The sequence below is a fragment of the Lynx canadensis genome, chromosome B4 (assembly GCF_007474595.2).
Source record: "Lynx canadensis isolate LIC74 chromosome B4, mLynCan4.pri.v2, whole genome shotgun sequence".
In the NCBI taxonomy this organism is placed as follows: Eukaryota; Metazoa; Chordata; class Mammalia; order Carnivora; family Felidae; genus Lynx; species Lynx canadensis.
Genome location: NC_044309.1, coordinates 76,720,979 through 76,741,260, shown reverse-complemented (window position 1 = coordinate 76,741,260; position 20,282 = coordinate 76,720,979). Strand labels below are relative to the sequence as shown.

Below are 20,282 nucleotides of genomic sequence, written 5' to 3'. Positions count from 1 at the left end.
GCTATACATGTGCTTTAAGGTCAGGGAGTGGCAGTCATAGTAGGTATTTTAGGGTCAAAGCACAGGTTCTATTTACCTTTGCCTAATACTATATTCAAAAAAACAAAAACCTGGAAAGGAAAGACAGACCACAAGCCAATGCCATAGTAAATCAGAAAAGAAAAAATAAATGAACAAATGTACAAAGGTAAAAAAGAAAAAAATACTTACTGGGACTCTCTCATCTTCTCGTCGTCTTCGACCTCTGAAAAGAGTTCTCCTTTTAGCAACGACAAAAAAAGGTGGGGATGATGGGAGGGGCAACTCATACGTTTTGTCAAATGTAAATGTATGTATATATATATATATATATATATATATATATATATATATATATATATATATATTCTACTGAAGATGGGTGAACTTTTAGTTTAAGTAATTCTACTTTCTGTATCTCCACTATTTTGAAGAGATGAATATATATTCTTCTGAATGGATCCTAAACTAATCTACCAAAAACTTCATCTACTACCACCAACACGACTAAATAAGATGGGCCCATTTTTATTAGGTAGTGCTCCTTCCACACCAGAAGCATATCATTATTCAGTTTTTTTGGTTTCATTCAGGCAGACTGGGCAATAATGTATAACCCCATTCCCACAGTTTAGAATTTGTAAGAAATTAAAACTAGAATGCAGATAGGATCTTATCTTTCTAAGCTATTCTTTCTTCAGTGAACCATACAGAACTTCAGAGTAACTTTATAAAACCTCTGACTCAGAGCTATATTCTATATGGGCACTATAAATTTCGTAATATTTATTAAAAAACCATTAACCCGTATTATGTGAACACTGTATTCATTTAACATAAACATACACCAATAGTTAAAACAAAAAAAATCACTAGATCATGTTCTTCAAATACTCATATTATGAGCAAAGAATTTTCATATACCATATCCGTATTTATTCCGTATTTCCTTACCTGCCCCTACCATAGTCCCCATTCTGTTCCATCTGTAAAGGGGGAGTTTCTTTTGGAAGATAGCTTTGCTCCTGATGCCCTGTTACTGTAGGGTTATGCCGTTCAGTTGGAAAGTTCCTTGAACCAGATCTGTTTAACTGTCCATCCCCCAATGATACAGAGCCCTCTGTTGAGTGCTCTGAACCACTCGATGACCTAAAATGAGGCTTCACACTATAAGAAACATAAGATCACATACATGAGAGGATAAATCAAAACAGAAAATCTTTCCTCTTAATGGTAAAAACTCTTATTTGATAGGCTAAGTTAAAAACCGCCTTCTACTGTATTCTGATTTTTTATAAATTAAACATAAAAGTGTCACATTATAAAAATGTAAACTTATGTCCCAGATGTATTATTTTTAAAAGGCAAAGAATTTTTACATTTAAAAAAAGTTGTTTGGAGAGATTTGGGTTAAGATCCAAAGTTCTTCAAAATATAGGTACTTCTACCTCAATACTCAAAATACAAGTAGGATTTTACCTAATTTAACACCAGCTGCAGTCGTGACACATATAAATCAGTCAGGCTTTAAGCTCATTCGTAAGTCTATGCCATACATTCTCAATGGGGCAACATCACCCCAAGTGGGAGTAAAAAAGGTTCTGGGATGGGGAGAGGGACAAAAGGAAAAAACAAAAAACCTCATCTTACTCTTTTTATACATAAAGTATAGATATTCATACATTACATAAATACATATACAATAATCTCCAGCACTAAATTTTCATAGGGAAAAATTAGGGAGTGAAAAAAATCTAAAAAGGCTCTTTAGGGGAGTGCCAATGAAAACAAGAGAAAAAGTGCAATGTATTAAAATTCTAGCTTCTTAATAAGTTCATTGCTCAAAGATCCTTATGGGCGGGAGGGCGGGGAACGGGACAACAGCTAGGAAATATAATGCAAGTAATAGCCTAGCGTGATTTCATGAATTAGGTAGGGAATTTGGTAAAAACAAACAAAAACCTAAATAACTGTGAACAAAAGTAGCTTTTATCTTGGATGATGGGTATAAGCACCCAAATCTCCTAATAATTTGTAAGAGGATAAAGCTAGGGGTCGGGTAAAGGAGGCTACAGTTTAATCAAGAGCGAAAACACCTAAAGTAAGCCCAGGCAACTGAGGATCTTGGCTCAATAGATTTTACAAGGAAGTATGAGATTTATATTCGGCCCCTTACTTGTAGTTTATATATTCAATTTTTACAGTCTATTTTCATAGTTATAAATTTATATTAATAATACACTGTCGATTCCTAGTTCTCTGAATAGAGATTTAAAATCTCAAAATAATTCTAAACCCAGCAATTAAGCATTAATTCCAACAACATCTCTAGTTATCCTACCTTATTCTTTACAGAAAATAAAAAATTAGATTACTATTAAACTTAAATGTAAAACTCAGGCTACAAAGTTAGGCTGTTTCATGTAAGATGTTACTTTTCAAAATAATTACTTTATGTCAAAATAGATTTTTAAAAAATTTTTATTTATTTTTTTAAAGTAATCTCTACACCCAACATGGGGCTCAAACAATCAACCCTGAGATCCAGAGTCACATGCTCTACCAAGTCAGCCAGGCAATCCTCAAAATAGATTTTTAACAGCAATGAAAATGATAGTATGTCAAGAAACACTAAGTAATTTTCAAAATATTTATATTATCCATCGTATCTAAAAATGACCTCATGAGGTAGATATGCCGTTTATGTATCTGTTCAGAAACTATTATTCACCTAAATTTGCTCACTGTATTTCAGTATAACTAACAGATTAGTTATTAGGTTTACACAGCCCTCAGATCTCATAATCTTACCCTTCACCGAGAGGGACTTACAATCTCAGTCTAGGCAAAAGATAAAAAGAAAGATAAAAGAAGTAAGTGATAAAAGACGGAAAGGAAGAAGTGATGTGATAGAAAGACAAAGAATGAAAGGTAGAAAAATGCCCAGACTTCTGAAAGTTAGTCCTAGTCTCTCCAAGTAGGTCTAGTGATCATCACTGGGCCGTTACAAGGGTCATTTAATAAACTGCAAAGGGGCTTTCTAAAAGTTACTTTCTCTTTGACTGATAACTTTAAACAAACAAACACAGTGGTCTTGTGTTGGTCAAAAAGTTCTTTTAGTTTCATCTGTAATATCTGCATTTTATAAGAAGAAAGTATTTGTGTATAATTTTTGTAATTAAAAATTAACAACCTGTACTGGTCACAGGTATGAAAAGGAATTGTACGTGAATGGTTTTGAAAAACAAGCAAAACCTGTCCTGTACCTTTAAAAGCAGAGGCACATATCCTTACAAGCAAGGATAACTAGACTGTCATTCTTGGCTTTCTTATCGTAATTTCACCCTTTTTATCAAGAAAGCACAGCAAACAAAAACAAGTGACGGTAAAGGAACACCATGAACCTATTTAATACATTTTTTAGTTAAAAATATGCAAACCACCAGTACTTTTAGCTAATACTGAAATACTGTTTTTTTTTTTTTAATTTTTTTTTTCAACGTTTTTATTTATTTTTGGGACAGAGAGAGACAGAGCATGAACGGGGGAGGGGCAGAGAGAGAGGGAGACACAGAATCGGAAACAGGCTCCAGGCTCTGAGCCATCAGCCCAGAGCCTGACACGGGGCTCGAACTCATGGACCGCGAGATCGTGACCTGGCTGAAGTCGGACGCTCAACCGACTGCGCCACCCAGGCGCCCCTGAAATACTGCTTTTAGTCTACAAGAAAGATGTCTATTCTACTTCACTGTCTATAGCAAAATTCACTCCTTAAAAAAAAAAAGTGAAATCAATAGATAACCTATTTCTACAAAGCTACCATTTCTAATCAGGAGAAATCTGTATTTTCTAACAAGTGAAGTTGTAAGCTGTTATTTGCTCTACTTAAATTATTTTTAAGAAAAACTTTACCGTCTACGGCCATACCATCCTGAACGCGCCTGATCTCGTCTGATCTCGGAAGCTAAGCAGGGTCGGGCCTGGTTAGTACTTGGATGGGAGAAAAACTTTACCAACTATAGTAGAGGAAAGGAAATGTTCTAATCTCAAGTCTGCTGATAATAACCAGCCAATGTAACCCTAGCAAGATTTTTGTCTTCTTCAGCTTTCACTTTCTTCATCTGTAAAATGACTTAAAACTATATCATAACAAAGGTCTTCCCAGATTTAAACATCATTATCTCTATGTGTTCATGGAAATTAGTCGTTTTGAAAGCAGGATTGGGATTAAAGGACAATGTGTGAGGCTCCCTGTACTTTTCTACTCATATGTCCTAGCAATACTTGAATTTTGCGGGTGTTACTTTATTACCAAACCAAAAACCATCTTTAAGAGCACAATAATCCTTTGAATTATAAAGAACCATCCATCCTTGTTAACAGAAAGAGATCTCATTTGAAACTTCATAAAGCAGTAAGAATAGGTATATGTAGTAAAGTTTTCCTAATGCTCATAAACTATCTTCAAATGCTTTAACCAATTGTCAGTGAGTACAAACTGTGTGAGTACAAAAAACTGATTATGAGAGGATGATACATTATGAATGCTTCCAGAAACCACTAAGAAGAACACTTAATACTGTGAGTCTTCTTTCTCAGTGAAGCATGTTCCAGGAAAACCTTGCAAAAAAGAATTAAGTTCCTAGAAGTCATTTTAGAAGAACATACCCCATGTGGTCTCCTTGCCAAAAAGAACCAACTGGGAGAATGAAATCTAGCAAGAGAAAATCCTTGAAAAGAAATAATTAAAAAAACAAAAACCCAAACCTAGGAGGCTCACAAAATAAGCAAACAAGGAACAATAAATATGAAACTATTAAATAAATCTAAGCCACCACAGAAGCCCATTTTTCTTTGGTTACTCATACTCTATCAAAAATCATAATATATACCAAATTATTGAGATCATCAGTTGACATTTATACAAAAATAATTAACACTTAACAGACTTATTAATCTTTTATATGATAGCAAATAGTTTCCAGAGTTCTCAATAATTTATCTAGAACACTTTTTAAAGTGTAGGCTTTACATAAGAGACTCTTAAAAACTGAGAACTGAGGGTTGATGGGGGGTGGGAGGGTAGGGAGAGTAGGTGATGGGCACTGAAGAGGGCATCTTTTGGGATGAGCATTGGGTGTTGTATGGAAACCAATTTGACAATAAATTTCATATATTAAAAAATAAAAAAAATAAAAAATAAAAAATAAAAAAAAATAAAGTGTAGGCTTTAAAGTCAAATTGCCTGGGCTCAAATTTTGGCTCTGCCAATTACTAGCCACACGCTCATAGACATGATATTTAACCCTTTTGTTTCAATGTCCTCATCTTAAATAGACATAATAACTGTATATATCTTATCGGGTTATGAAAACTGTGATAAAATATGTAAAGCCCTTAAGACAAAGCCTTAGACACTAAATGTTCAATAATGTTAGCTGCTGCTATAGTTCATGGAAATCATTTCAAAAGTAAATTCTTAAAAATCTTAAGTAACTCATTTTCCCAACATTCAATACTCAAATCAGCTAATATTTCTATCCTCAAAAAACCCATTCTCCAAAATGTTACATATTAAACTACTAATTAGACTACTAATTTAGACACCAGATTTTGCTACTATCATAAAATAATTTTCTATTATCTTTATTATTTAAAAAAATCAGTATGTATCATTTACAATCCCAGTTCCAAGTCTTTTTTTATACAAATTATCAACACTTGAGATCAAAGTGTATTTATTAATTCGAGAGTAAAATTGTTTAAGCTTTTGGTTAAAAAGTCTGTAAATAGCATTGCTATTAACACAGTATTCTTTAAATTCCACTATGATTTTCATCTTACCGATTTTTTTGGAATGGTCGAGCCATATTCACAGCAGCAGCATTTGTTTTATAAGATCCTGGTGCATTAAAGCCATTCACAAAACTACCATTGGGAAAAGGAGCCTAAAAGAAAATTTGGTGTTTAAAACCAATTAATGTAAAGGGCAGAATATAGTGTAAAGGCTGTAAGAAACTCCTGATGAACTAACAACTTAGCATCAATTTTTCTTTTTCTTTCTTTTTTTTGTTGCTTTACAGTGTGTGTGTGTGTGTGCATGAGTAGGGGAGAGGGGTAGAGGGAGAAAGGGAGAAAGGGAGAGAGAGGGAGAGGGAGAGGGGGGGAGAGAGAGAGAGAGAGAGAGAGAGAGAGACAGAGACAGAGAGAGAGAGAGGGAGAGAGAGAGAGAGAGAGAGAGAGAGAGAGAGAGAGAGAAAGGGAGAGAATGAATCCCAAGCAGGCTGTGCCACCCAATGAACCCCGCCTTTTTTTTTTTTTTTTTAAGATTTTTCATTTTTAAGTAATCTCTGCACCCAGAGTGCGGCTTGAAGTCACGACCTTGAAATCAAGAGTTGCATGCTCTACGGAACAAGCTAGGCAGGCACCCCTTCAATTTCTTTTATAAGGCAAAAACATTTGTAAGCATTTTACCTATTTGCTTTTTGCAATCCTCCAATATTACCTGATTTACAGAAAAAGGAATCATTAGGCTATTACTTAATAAAGTACATTTTTCTCTTAAAAAGTTTACCAAAACTAAAAGCATTTTAAACTACTCAGGATTGACCCAGTCTCTTATTTTAATTCACTCAGCAAATAGGAACAAATAGCTTAACCCTTAGTCACGTGCGTATATTTGGTATAGGGGATTAGATATCATTATCACTACTTAAAAGTCAGAAAATAACCAATATCAACACAAAACAAAAAATAAACTACTCTAGCTGATTTCTCCAAATTTCAGCTTAAGTGAAAAATTTTATGATTCTGTAAGGATTTCACTTACCAGTGGCGTTTCAAAGTAAGGTGCAGGATTTGGTGACCAAGACTGAGGCACAATACTGTAGACCGAGTACTGTTGGTGAGGATTATATACAGGCTGCATAAAAACTGGTGAGGCATACTGTGCTTGAGTTTGAATGGGCTGACTATACATACTAGAATCCATTAATCGATAACCATTCTTTGCAAAAAATGTATTGATGGCTTTTATCCTTGCCTAGAAGAGGAACATATTAAAGTGTATATTCTCACAAATATATTTAATTTACTTTTTAAACGTATTTTACACAACTATGTTATTTCTGACTACTGTAGAGTCAGCAGAGCAAAAGGAAATGATTGATAGCTTTAAATTACTTTAAAAACTTTTGCATGGCAAATATAACAATGAACAAGGTAAAGCTACAAAAGTCAAAATATCAAAATAGTAAAACTAACTGCAAATTATCACAAATAAAGGGGCTAATATATTTCTAACATACAAATTCTAAAAAGATAAAAAATGTTAGAGAAATGAACAGAGTTTACAGAAAAAAGGAAGGCAAATGGCTCTTAAACATATGAAAAGATGCTAAACCTTACTTGTAAGAGAAATGCAATTAAAATGGAATTAACATTTCTCACTTACAGGATTGGCAAAAATCCAAAAATTTGACAACATACTGTTGATAAGATTGTGGCAAAATAGGCACTCTGATACACTGATGATGGACACGTAAAATAGCACAACACTTATAAAGGAAAATTTAGCAGTTATCTTCTGAAGTCATATATGCATTTTCCATATTCTCACCCATCCCACTTCTAGGAATCTTTTCCAAATATACACTGAACAAAAAGAAGTTTAAAAAAGGATATACATGGCTGTTCAAAAACACTAACTATAATAGGGATGGAGAAAAAGAACTATTTTCAATACACACACACACACACACACACACACACACACACACAACAACAGAACAATCAGTCCATCGATGGCTGAATACACCAGAGTACATCCACACAACTGAGTATCAAACAGAAATAAAAAGAACTAATGAATTGCTCTAAATACTATTATGGAGTGAATTCAAGAATATACTATTGTTTAAAAAAAAAAAAAAAAAAAAGGTAGGGGCGCCTGGGTGGCTCAGTCGGTTAGGCGGCTGACTTCGGCTCAGGTCATGATCTTGTGGTCCGTGACTTCTAGCCCTGCGTCGGGCTCTGTGCTGACAGCTTAGAGCCTGGAGCCTGCTTCATATTCTATGTCTCCCTCTCTCTGACCCTCCCCTGTTCATGCTCTGTGTCTCCCTGTCTCAAAAATAAATAAACGTTAAAAAAAAAAAAGGTAAAGCAAGGAGGATAAAGGAGTATGTATAGTAAGCTACTGTTTAGCTAAGTCACATAGGAATATAAAGATATACTTGCATACATACATATATATGTGTGAATATGTATTTAACATACCAAGTTTTAGATATTTTACTTTTAAACCATGCACACATTGAAAATAAATCAATTATAAAAATAAATAAATAATATTCAGTAGCATCCAGCAAAATTAACTTTCATGTGCATTCAATTAGTAATACAACACACAGAAATCCTAAGTGACTTTCAGCCATAACAAAACCAACTGTTAGCCTCAGGAATAAACTACAAGGCAAAGTATAGCAAAAAAATTCTTAATATATTGTCAGATTTATATTGCTTTTGGTATTGCTATTCTGATACTTTTGTGTGTGACTATGGGATACAAAAAAATCAGTAATTATACTGGAGTCAAAGAGATCTGAGATTTTCACATGGGAGAAAGGAGACACAAACGTAAGACTAAAGAAGTAAAAAACCATATATCCTGAATTTAAATCAAAAGCATCAGTATAAACTCACATTTTTGTTAAAAAAAAAAAAAAAGGTAACAATCCATACTTCATATTTCTGTCCAATGAAAAAGCTTTTAAACAATGACCATACCAGTAACCACAAGAACTCCTTGTGCCTAGCCAGTAGGCTAAAAATTATCACCTCCCCATAAAAATAAAGTGGGGACTCTGGAGACTTGACCTGACCCCAGGCCTTTGACATCAAATATACAAGAAGACGCAAGCAAACCACTGAAAATTACTAGGACCATGACAAAAGGACTGATAAGTTAACTCAAAGAGGCCACAATTCATCGATAAGGACAACAAACACATCAAGTATGTTTAAATACTCGACAACAAAAAACACCCGAATGGTCAGTTTTGAAGGTTCATTATTTTCTAAAACTGGCTAAGAAAAGCTAGAACCAAGCATTTCTCATGTGTTCCATATATGAGTTGTACACCTCACGATAATGAAGATAATGGAAAGCTTCTCTTTATAGAAGTGCTTCAACTAACAAATGGAAAAAAGAAAAAAGAAAGCCTAAAAATAGCACCTCTTTGCAGCTTTAATTTATAGATTTAGTCAATGATCAGTGGCATCCAGCATAAGAGACAGACACAAAAACATACAGGCTTTTTGTTCTCTCTCTGCTGCTCCCAAGTCAAGCCAAATTTTGATCAAGCCTCTAAATCTGGCTATCAATTTGCATGAAGTACAGGGACAGAGAATCATGTTTAACTACATTAAAAAATCTAACTAGCCAATTCAAAAAGGGGCAGAGGACTTCAACAGACACTTATCCAAAGACAATATACAAATGGTCAATAAACACATGAAAGGATGTTCACTACCACTAATCATTAGGGAAATGCAAATCAAAACTACAATGAAATACCACCTCACATTAAAATGGTTACTATTAAAAAAAAAAAAAAAAGAAACAAACAGAAAAGAACAAGTGTTGGAGAGGCTGTGGTGAAATTTGAACTTTTGTGCACTGTTGGTAGGAATGTAAAATGGTATAGCTGCTGTGGAAACCAGTATGGAGATACCTCGAAGAATTAAAAACAATCACTATATGACTCAGCAATTCTACTTGTGGGTATTACCCAAAATAACTGAAAGCAGGGTCTCAAAGAGATACCTGTATACCCCTGTTCATAGCAGCATTATTCACAATAGCTAAAATGCAAAAGCAATCCACGTGTCCATCAACAGATTACGGTATAAGTAAAATGTGGTATATACATTCAGCAGAATGTTATTCAGCTTTAAAAAGGAAGGAAATTTGGGGCGCCTGGGTGGCGCAGTCGGTTGAGCGTCCGACTTCAGCCAGGTCACGATCTCGCGGTCCGTGGGTTCGAGCCCCGCATCGGGCTCTGGGCTGATGGCTCAGAGCCTGGAGCCTGTTTCCGATTCTGTGTCTCCCTCTCTCTCTGCCCCTCCCCCGTTCATGCTCTGTCTCTCTCTGTCCCAAAAATAAATAAACATTGGAAAAAAAAATTAAAAAAAAAAAAAAGGAAATTTTGCAATATGCTACATGGATAAACCTTGAAAACATTTTGCTGAGTGAAATAAACCAGTCAAAAAGAAACAAATACTATATGATTTAATTTATATAAATTAGAGTAGTCAAAAATCATATGTTTAAGGTATAATAGTGGTTTTCAGGAGCTGGATGGAGGGGAGAATGGGGAGTTGTTATTATTTAATAGGTACAGAATGTGAGTTTTACAAGATGAAAAGAATTATGAGAAAGGATGGTGGTGAATGTGTTTAATACAACTGCACTATATAAAGACGGTAAATTTTATGTATGTGTATTTTATTTATTTATTTTTTTTAAAGGATTGTTAGTTTATTTATTTATTTATTTTTCAACGTTTATTTACTTTTGGGACAGAGAGAGACAGAGCATGAACGGGGGAGGGACAGAGAGAGAGGGAGACACAGAATCGGAAACAGGCTCCAGGCTCTGAGCCATCAGCCCAGAGCCTGACGCGGGGCTCGAACTCACGGACCGCGAGATCATGACCTGGCTGAAGTCGGACTCTTAACCGACTGCGCCACCCAGGCGCCCCTTATGTATGTGTATTTTAACACAATAAAATATAACTAGCAAAATGAGGAACTCTGTAAAACCAATTAACATGGTTATTTCAACAACACACTTCCAAAAGAAAAGATAAGTAAGTAGAGGATGAAACTATAGATTTAAAAAGAGAAAAAAATGAGAATCAGGAAAATATGAACAGCAACTGATGTTCAAGAAGCTAATGTTCATTTTTTTTAAAGTGTAATGATATTGTAAGTATAATTTTTAAAAAATCCCTACCTTTCAGAGCTACTAATACTAGTTTATTCACAGATAAAATTAAGTTTCAAATTTGCTTCAAAATAATTGGGGGCATGGAAAAATAGGTGGGAATGGATGAAGCAAGAATGGCAATGCTCTACAAATTGTTACAACTGGCTAATGGGATCTCAGTGATTGATTTTACTGTTTTCTCCACTTTTATATGTTTGCAATTTCCTGTACCAAATTTAAAAAAAAAGGTGGGGGGAGAAACAAATGCTCTAAAACTTAGTAAAATAAATCAGACCAATTGTTTACATATTGCCTGTGTTTTGTGCCTCAATGGCAGAGTTGAATAGTTACAGCAGACTTGATGACTGGCAAAACCTACACTGTCTACTATCTGGTCCTTTAAAGAAAAAGTTTGCTGACTTTTGCAATAGAGCTAAAACAGATGTGAGAGAATTAGATTAGGAATCATAAGCCTCACCAACTTGTTGGAAATTATCAAGTGAAATAATGCATATTTAAGCAAAACTACAATTTTAATAAATGAATGAAAGGTATGTTTTATGATCCTTATAGATACAGGCCAGGAAATCCCCTCTCCCCAAATTGCAACCAAACAATAAGAAATCAATAATGGCCAATCTTGAAAAATCTGTAAAACATCAAATTGATTTTAGTATGCCCTAAAAAAATTTATAGCTACTGCTTTTACTAAAGTAATATCATACACTGTAGTTTACTTAAATCTTAAAATATCTGATAAGAAACTAAAACCAAGTGAATAACATTTTTTTAATGTGGTCCATTATTAAAATGGTAGCCCAGGGGCAACCTGGGTGGCTTAGTCAGTTAAGCATCTGACTCTTGATTTTGGCTCAGGTCATGATCTCATAGTTTGTGAGTTCAAACCCTGCATTGGGCTCTGTGTTGACAATGCAGAGCCTGCTTGGGATTCTCTCTGCCCCTCTCCTGCTTGAGCTCTTTCTCTCTCTCTCAAAATAGATAAATAAACATGAAAGAAAGCAAGAAAGAAGAGAAAAGAAAAGAAAAAAGAAAATGGCAGCCCAAAGAAACAGACTCCAAGATAACCTAGGAAACAGTAGACTAAGATTTTAACCCAGCCATTAGGAATATGTATGGGTTATAAGGAAACTGTGTTCTTAAAGAATTGAAGAAAAGGGAAATCTCAGCAGAAACATATATATGTGTGTGTATATATATATATATATATACACACACACACTCGGCTGAGATTATATATATATATATATATATAGATTAAAAATATATATATATGTGTGTGTGTGCATGTGTATATTTATTTAAGTAGGCTTCATGCGCAGCATGGAGCCCAATGTGGGGCTTCAACTCACAACCCTGAGATCAAGACCTGAGCTGTGATCAAGAGTCAAATGCCTAACCGACTGAGCCACCCATGTACCCCATGATCTTATAATGCTAGAACCAATAAACACACATTTAAAAAAGAACCCTGACTCTTACTTTGCAACACACAAAAGAAACTTGAAGTAGATCATAAAACCTAAATATGAGTAATGAAAGCATAGTACTTCTAAAATCATAAAAGGGGCGCCTGGGTGGCGCAGTTGGTTAAGCGTCCGACTTCAGCCAGGTCACGATCTCGCGGTCCGTGAGTTCGAGCCCCGCGTCGGGCTCTGGGCTGATGGCTCAGAGCCTGGAGCCTGTTTCCGATTCTGTGTCTCCCTCTCTCTCTGCCCCTCCCCCGTTCATGCTCTGTCTCTCTCTGTCCCAAAAATAAATAAACGTTGGAAAAAAAAAATTTAAAAAAATAAAAATAAAAAAAATAAAATAAAATCATAAAAGAAAATATTCATGACCCAAAAGACACTGATTTCAGACAAAAAAAAAAAAAAGAAAAGTGAGATAAAAAAAGACCTTATTAAAATTAAAGGCTTCTAAAAATTTTTTTTTGAACTTCTGCTCTTTGGTCAATTAATTTCTGACAAAGGAGGCAAGAATATACAATGGGGAAAAGATGGTCTCTTCAATAAATGGTGTTGGGAAAACTAACAACTACATGCAAAAGCATGAAACTGGTCCACTTTTTACATTATTTACAAAAATAAACCAAAAAATGGTTTAAGACCAGAAACCATAAAACTCCTAGGAGAAAAGCATAAGCAGTAAGCTGACACCAGAATTAGCAATACTCTTATAGATGTGTCTCCTCAGGCAAGGGAAAACAAAAGCAAAAAATAAACAAATGGGACTATATCAAACTAGAAAGTTTTTGCACAGCAAAGGAAATTGTCAACCAAATGAAAAGACAATATACTGAATAGGAGAAGATATCTGCAAATAATAAAATAAGGGCTTAATATCCAAAATATTATCCAACTATATATCCAAAATATATCCAAAATACACAACTCAGTATCAAAAAACCCCAAATAATCCAATTAAAAATGGGCAGAGAACCTGAATAGACATTTTTCTAGAGAAGACATATATATGGCCAAAAGCCCCATGAAAGGATGCTCAACATCACTATCAGGGAAATGCAAATCAAAATCACAAAGAGGTACCTCCTTACTCCTGTAACAAGGCTCTATTAAAACAAAACAAGAAATTATAAATGTTGGTGAGGATACAGAAAAAAGGGCACCCTCTGTGCACTGATTTCTGGGTAGTTATCCAAAGAAAACAAAAACGTTAACTTGAAAAGACATTTGCGCCCCTATGTCCACTGTAGCCCTATTTACAATAGCCAATATATGAAAGCAACTTAAGTGTCCACTGATAGATGAATGGATAAAGACGATGTGGTATACAGGCACACAGGAATATTATTCAGCTATAAAAAAGAACAAAATCTTGGGGCGCCTGGGTGGCGCAGTCGGTTAAGAGTCCGACTTCAGCCAGGTCACGATCTCGCGGTCCGTGAGTTCGAGCCCCGCGTCAGGCTCTGGGCTGATGGCTCAGAGCCTGGAGCCTGTTTCCGATTCTGTGTCTCCCTCTCTCTCTGCCCCTCCCCCGTTTATGCTCTGTCTCTCTCTGTCCCAAAAATAAATAAACGTTGAAAAAAAAAAAATTAAAAAAAAAAAAAAAAAAAGAACAAAATCTTGCTATCTGCCATACCATTGACATTATGCTAAGTGAAATAAGTCAGACAGGGAGAGACAAATACTGGGTGATTTCACTTATATGCAGCTATCTAAAAAACAAAACAAAACAAAACAGAAACAAACACATATACAGAGAAAAGTCTGGTGGTTGCCCAGGGGTAACAGAATAGAGGGATGGATGAAATAGGGGAAAACAATTAAAAGGTACAAATTTCTAGTTACAAAATAAACAAATAGGTCATGGGAATGTAGTAAGTATATAGTTTATAATATTGTAACAACTTCGTATGGGGACAGATATTAGCTAAATTTCTCATGGTGATCACTTCATATGTATAGAAGTGTTGAATCACTACGTTCAGACACCTGAAACTAATATAATATTGTACATCAAGTACATTTCAATTAAAATGACAACAACAACAAATTCCAAAACTTCTGCTCTTCAAATATACGCTATTAAGAAAACAAGAAGGCGGGGCGCCTGGGTGGCGCAGTTGGTTAAGCATCCGACTTCAGCCAGGTCACGATCTTGCGCGCCATGAGTTCGAGCCCCGCGTCGGGCTCTGGGCTGATGGCTCAGAGCCTGGAGCCTGTTTCCGATTCTGTGTCTCCCTCTCTCTCTGCCCCTCCCCCGTTCATGCTCTGTCTCTCTCTGTCCCAAAAATAAATAAACGTTGACAAAAAAAAAAAAAAAAAAAAAAAAGAAAACAAGAAGGCAAGTCACAAGCTAGGGGAAATAGATTTGCAACACACACATACATAACTGACAAAGAACTTATATTCAAAATATATAAAGGACTCCTTCTTCTCATTCAATACTAAGATCAACAATCAATTTTTTTTTTAAATAAAGAGAAGATTGGGGCGCCTGGGTGGCACAGTCGGTTGAGTGTCCGACTTCAGCCAGGTCACAATCTCGCGGTCTGTGAGTTCGAGCCCCGCGTCGGGCTCTGGGCTGATGGCTCAGAGCCTGGAGCCTGTTTCTGATTCTGTGTGTCTCTCTCTCTGCCCCTCCCCCGTTCATGCTCTGTCTCTCTCTGTCCCAAAAATAAATAAACGTTGAAAAAAAAAAAAATAAAGAGAAGATTGAAAAAGTGACTAGATAATCAAATTGCAGTACATTCCTACTACTTGGCAATAAAAAAAGAATGAACTATCAATACATGCAACAATGTGGTTGTTAAGGGAGAGGCTACTGATCTTTCCTAAGTGAGCAGCATGCAAATAGTAGCTACTAATCCCATTCCTCAATGGCTTGTGTTCCTGGAGTGGCTGGCTGGTGCAAGGCAGGTAGTAGACTCTGTCCTCCAAAAATACAGGGTGTTATTGTGGTTCGGTAGATCCCTGAGGATTCAGTGCTGATGCCTGCCTTAGTTTCATTCCTCTTTGCAGCAGCAGATTCCCTTGGCAATATCTATTAGAATACTTCAGTAATACCAGGAATGGGAGGATCATATTTCAGTGTTAATATTGTAGAATACTCAGAATATCTAGTTCTCAAAAAAGAATTAAAAAACAAAAACACAGGAAACCTATGGTCCATTCACAGGAAGAAAAAAAGAATTCGATAGAAACCATTCTAAGGAAGCCCAGACATTGGAATTACTGGCCAAAGATGCTAAATCAACTTCTGTATTTTTAAAAAATATTTTTCTATTTATTTTTTATATTTTTAATATTTATTGTTGAGAGAGAAGGAGAGAGCAAGCGAGCGAGCGAGCGCTGGGGAGGACCGAGAGAAAGGGAGACACAGAGTCTGAAGCAGGCTCCAGGCTCTGAGCTGTCCATACAGAGCCCGACACGGGGCTCCAACTCATGAACCATGAGAATGATGACCTGAGTGGAAGTTGGACGCTTAACTGACTTGAGCACCCAGGCACTCCAAATCAACTATCTTAAAAGTGTTCAATGAGCTAATGGAAACCATGGACAAACCTAAGAGTATCAGGAAAAAGATGTTATGAACAAAACAATTTGAAGGAAATCAGTAGGCCTATCCTACAAGAAATGCTAATGGGAGTTATTCAGGGTGAGATAAAGATATTAGAGAGTAACTCAAAGCTATAAGAAGAAATAAAGAACACTGGTAAGGATAATTACACAGGCAAATACAAAAGAAAATATTATTATACTTCTGGTATATAATTCCTCTTTTTTATCAGATTTAAAAGAAAACGAATACAACAGAGTTTATATAAAGCAGAATATTTGTACACTACTGAAACTAAGTTGATATTATTCAAATGAGGTGGTTATAAATTTAATTTTAACCTCTAAGAAAACCATGGATCAGGTCATGATCTCACAGCTCGTGAGTTTGAACCCCGCGTCAGGCTCTGTGCTGACAGCGCGGAGCCTGGAGCCTGCTTCAGATTCTGTGCCTCCCTCTTTCTCTGCCCCAACCCACTTGCATTCTGTCTCTCTCAAAAATAAATAAACATTAAAAAAAATTATAAAAAACATTATACTAAGGGAATTAAGCCAAATACAGAGACTGATATTGCATGATTCCACTTATATGCTATATCTAAAATAGGAATCATAAAGACAGAGACTAGAAGAAAGGTTACTAAAGGGTAGAAGAATGGGCAGTTATTGTTTCATAGAGTTTATGTTTGGAATGATGCAGAAGTTCTAGATAAATACTGGTGATGGTTGCACAGCAATGTGAATGTATTAAATGCTACTAAGTTGTGTACTTAAAAATGGTAAATTATATATATGTATATTCCACACACAAGAAACTTCCAAACAAAGCTTAAGAAATAATGTTCATTACAACATTATTTGTAAACAAGAGAAACAAGTTAATGCTTGTCCACGGAGAAAAATGGATAGGATAATTAAACTGTGATATACATGAACAATACTGGATGTATACTTGAAACAACAGTGAATGAAAAGATCTTAAAGATGTATTAAGTGAAAAGAGCAGCTGAGTGTCTGCTGTACATTCTTATTCATGTAAAGAAAGAAAGAGGGCGCCTGGGTGGCTCAGTAGGTTAAGTGGCAGACTTCAGCTCAGGTCATGATCTCATGGTTTGTGGGTTCAAGCCCCACGTCAGGCTCTGTGCTGACAGCTCAGAACCTGGAGCCTGCTTCAGATCCTGTGTCTCCCTCTCTCTCTGCCCTTCCCCTGCTTGCGCTCTCTCTCTCTCTAAAATAAACATTTAAAAAAAAAAAAAGAAAGAAAATTCCTAGATGGACACAGAAAAAAACTCTTATCACCTCTGGGGGAAACAACTAGAAGAATCTGGTAAAGAGAATTTGAATTAATTAATTAATCAATCATTAATTATTTAATATTGTTTGACTTTCTTATGCAAGTATTTTTACTCTTTAAATTCTGAAAAACATATATAAAAGGAACATATAAACATATATTCCATATGACATTCTATAATATATATATATATATATCATCTTTATGAAACCCAGATAAAACTTAATATTCTGTCTTAAAGTCAATTAAAACAGGATGAAACACTGCCTCCTAATGAAATTATCAAAGGTGGACAAACATTCTTCCCTTAATCCCTTTGTCCTCCAAGATCACTGCTTATGAATCACAGGATTTCCAAAATGAAAACCATGTACACTTCAAAGAAACAAACCAGGACCTTAGAGGTAACTTGACATGCCTAAGATCAAAGAGTATGTGGCTGAAAGCAGCATCAAGGGTTGGAATATAGGATTTCTGGCTCCTGCACCTGTCTTTCTGGGTGCCAGGTCATTTGGTTTTAATGAATGCTACAAAAATTAATGTGAATCTCCTAGCAAGAACTAGGCTATATGCTATGTGATGACTAATTAAAGGAACTATAGACAAAACCCAAAATAGCAGATAAATATTACTACTTATATATAATTTTAACACTATATCTAAGATCTCAGAAAATGTAATCAGCTGTAAGAAACGGGAGGTATAGGGGCACCTGGGTGGCTCAGTCAGTTAGGCATCCGACTGATGCTCAGGTCATGATCTCATGGTTCGGGAGTTTGAACCCCATGTCGGGCTCTGTGCGGACAGCTCAGAGCCTGGAGCCTACTTCGGATTGTTTGTCTCCCTCTCTCTCTGCCCCTGCCCTGCTCGTGCTCTATCTCTGTCACTCAACAATAAATAAATGTTAAATAAATAAATAAGAAAGAAAGAAAGAAAGAAAGGAAGGAAGGAAGAAAGAAAGAAAGAAAAATGAGAGGTATAAGGAATAATCAAAATAGTGATTATTTGTAGATGATATCCTCTTTCAGACACATAATCTCCATTAGATATGATAAAGGAAGTCAGCAAGGTTCCTGCAGACAGTAACATTTAAAAAAAATTTTTTTTAAGTTTACTTTGAGAGAGAGTGAGCGAGTGAGCATGCAAGGCTGAGCAGGGAAGGGGCAGAGAGAGAGAGGAAGAGACAGAATCCGAAGCAGGCTCCGTGCTGTCAGTGCAGAGCTCAAACCCACCAACCTTTAGATCATGACCTGAGCTGAAATCAAAAGCTGGACATTTAACTGACTAAGCCACTGAAGCGCTCCAGGCAGTGACATTTTAAAAAAAGTCACTAAGATACCATGGAGAGGGGGAAAGCAACAAAAATTACTTTAAGGAAGTAATTACAAAATACAATAGACCTGAGTTAACAGAAAAATGTATCATAATAATGTTACCACAATATTGAATACTGCAGGGTAAAACTGCCAACCGTTCCCAGTAAATGAAACACAATCCCATTAATTCCAATATAGTTTTTCTTTGGTTGGTTATTAGTATCAGTCAAACACTCTAAAATTCATATGGAAAACTAAGGCTTTAAGAGTAACCAAGACAATCTTAAAAAAAAAAAAAATGAATAAGGGAGGCTTTGCATAAGGACATAAGGATATTCTAAAACTATAGTAATTAAAACAGTGATGTTGGTTCAATAAAGAAAGACTAATAGAATAGACAATGTAAAGCAGAGCTGATAGATTCAACATTACACACAAGTTGTGGAAGGAAAAGACCACTGAACAAATATATGTTGAGACAACTGCCTTTCCATACATGGAAAAAAATTAAATTCCTATTGTATCCTGTACATCAAATTAATTCCAGATGTATTAGACCTAAATCTGACATATAAAACTTTAAAGCTATTAGAAGACCTAGAAGAGTATCTCTATAGCCTCAAGTAGGAAAGGAAGATAACAGGGAGAAGCAGAGGAAACAGAATGACAAATAGCAGACATCTTTATCTCTAATATGGAAAGTAGTAATACTAGCTACCACACACCAATAATGAGATTTAAATAAGTCCTTAGAACAGTGCCTGACATATAATCTCTTAATAAATATAAGCCTCTCTCATCCTGGTTCTTCCACTTACCAGGTGCATGAAACTGGGTAGGTAACTTCTCACACCTCACTTTTCCTTGCCATAAAATGGAGAAAACAAGAGTACCTGCCTCATTAAGTTCTTGTAAGAATTAAATGACTCTATACAAATAAAGTGCTTAGAACAGAAACTGATACACATTAAGAGCTCACTAAGAGTTAAAGACAATGTACTGCAATCACAAATAATAATAAGAATATTACATAGAGAATGAGTACCATCTCAAAGTAAGAGCATGCTTAGGATTCTGTTTTAGATGGTAGCTATAGTAGCAACTGGAGAATGGAAAACCAGGGGGAAAGCTGAAGGCATAACATTTAAAAGGCTAAACAATGTTTCAAGCCTAAACAATGGCAGTAATGATTGAAAGAAGTTTTGAAGGTAGATTTCATGGGATCTGAGAAAAGATTAGACCTGTAAAGACGGTGGACAAGTGCCATCAATGACAGATCCCAAGGACATATGTTAATGTGGTGATGCAGTTAATTTTGAGAGGAGGATGACAGTATTGAGAATGTTTTCCATCTTTACTAAAAAATCATTCCTGCTTCTCATTTTGAGAGTTGAGATGATCTGCCACGTTAGCAATCAGCATCTAATTAAAACTTCATGCTGTCTGAAGTTACATCTTTGGAAAGAATTGCTATCCTATCAACTAATTTTCTAGCACATCATAGGAGACAGAAATTTCTTTTTTTTTTTTTTTTTTTTTTCAACGTTTATTTATTTTTTGGGACAGAAAGAGACAGAGCATGAACGGGGGAGGGGCAGAGAGAGAGGGAGACACAGAATCAGAAACAGGCT

At 35.6% G+C, this 20,282-nt stretch overlaps 1 protein-coding gene across 5 annotated transcripts in view; it reads right to left on the bottom strand.

The window, feature by feature from the left end:
* LARP4 (La ribonucleoprotein 4) overlaps positions 1–20,282 on the bottom strand; it is a 64,379-nt gene that overhangs the window by 11,849 nt on the left and 32,248 nt on the right. For 3 of the 5 annotated variants that reach the window (XM_030322581.1, XM_030322579.1, XM_030322580.1), the window contains exons 9-12: positions 6,848–7,060; positions 5,863–5,966; positions 973–1,185; positions 211–259 (exon numbers count right to left, since the gene is read on the bottom strand). In XM_030322581.1, the coding sequence (XP_030178441.1) occupies positions 211–259; positions 973–1,185; positions 5,863–5,966; positions 6,848–7,060 (579 nt within the window). Of the gene's footprint in view, positions 1–210; positions 260–968; positions 1,186–5,862; positions 5,967–6,847; positions 7,061–20,282 lie in introns of those variants that run through there. The other 2 variants (XM_030322582.1, XM_030322584.1) reach the window with 2 other exon arrangements.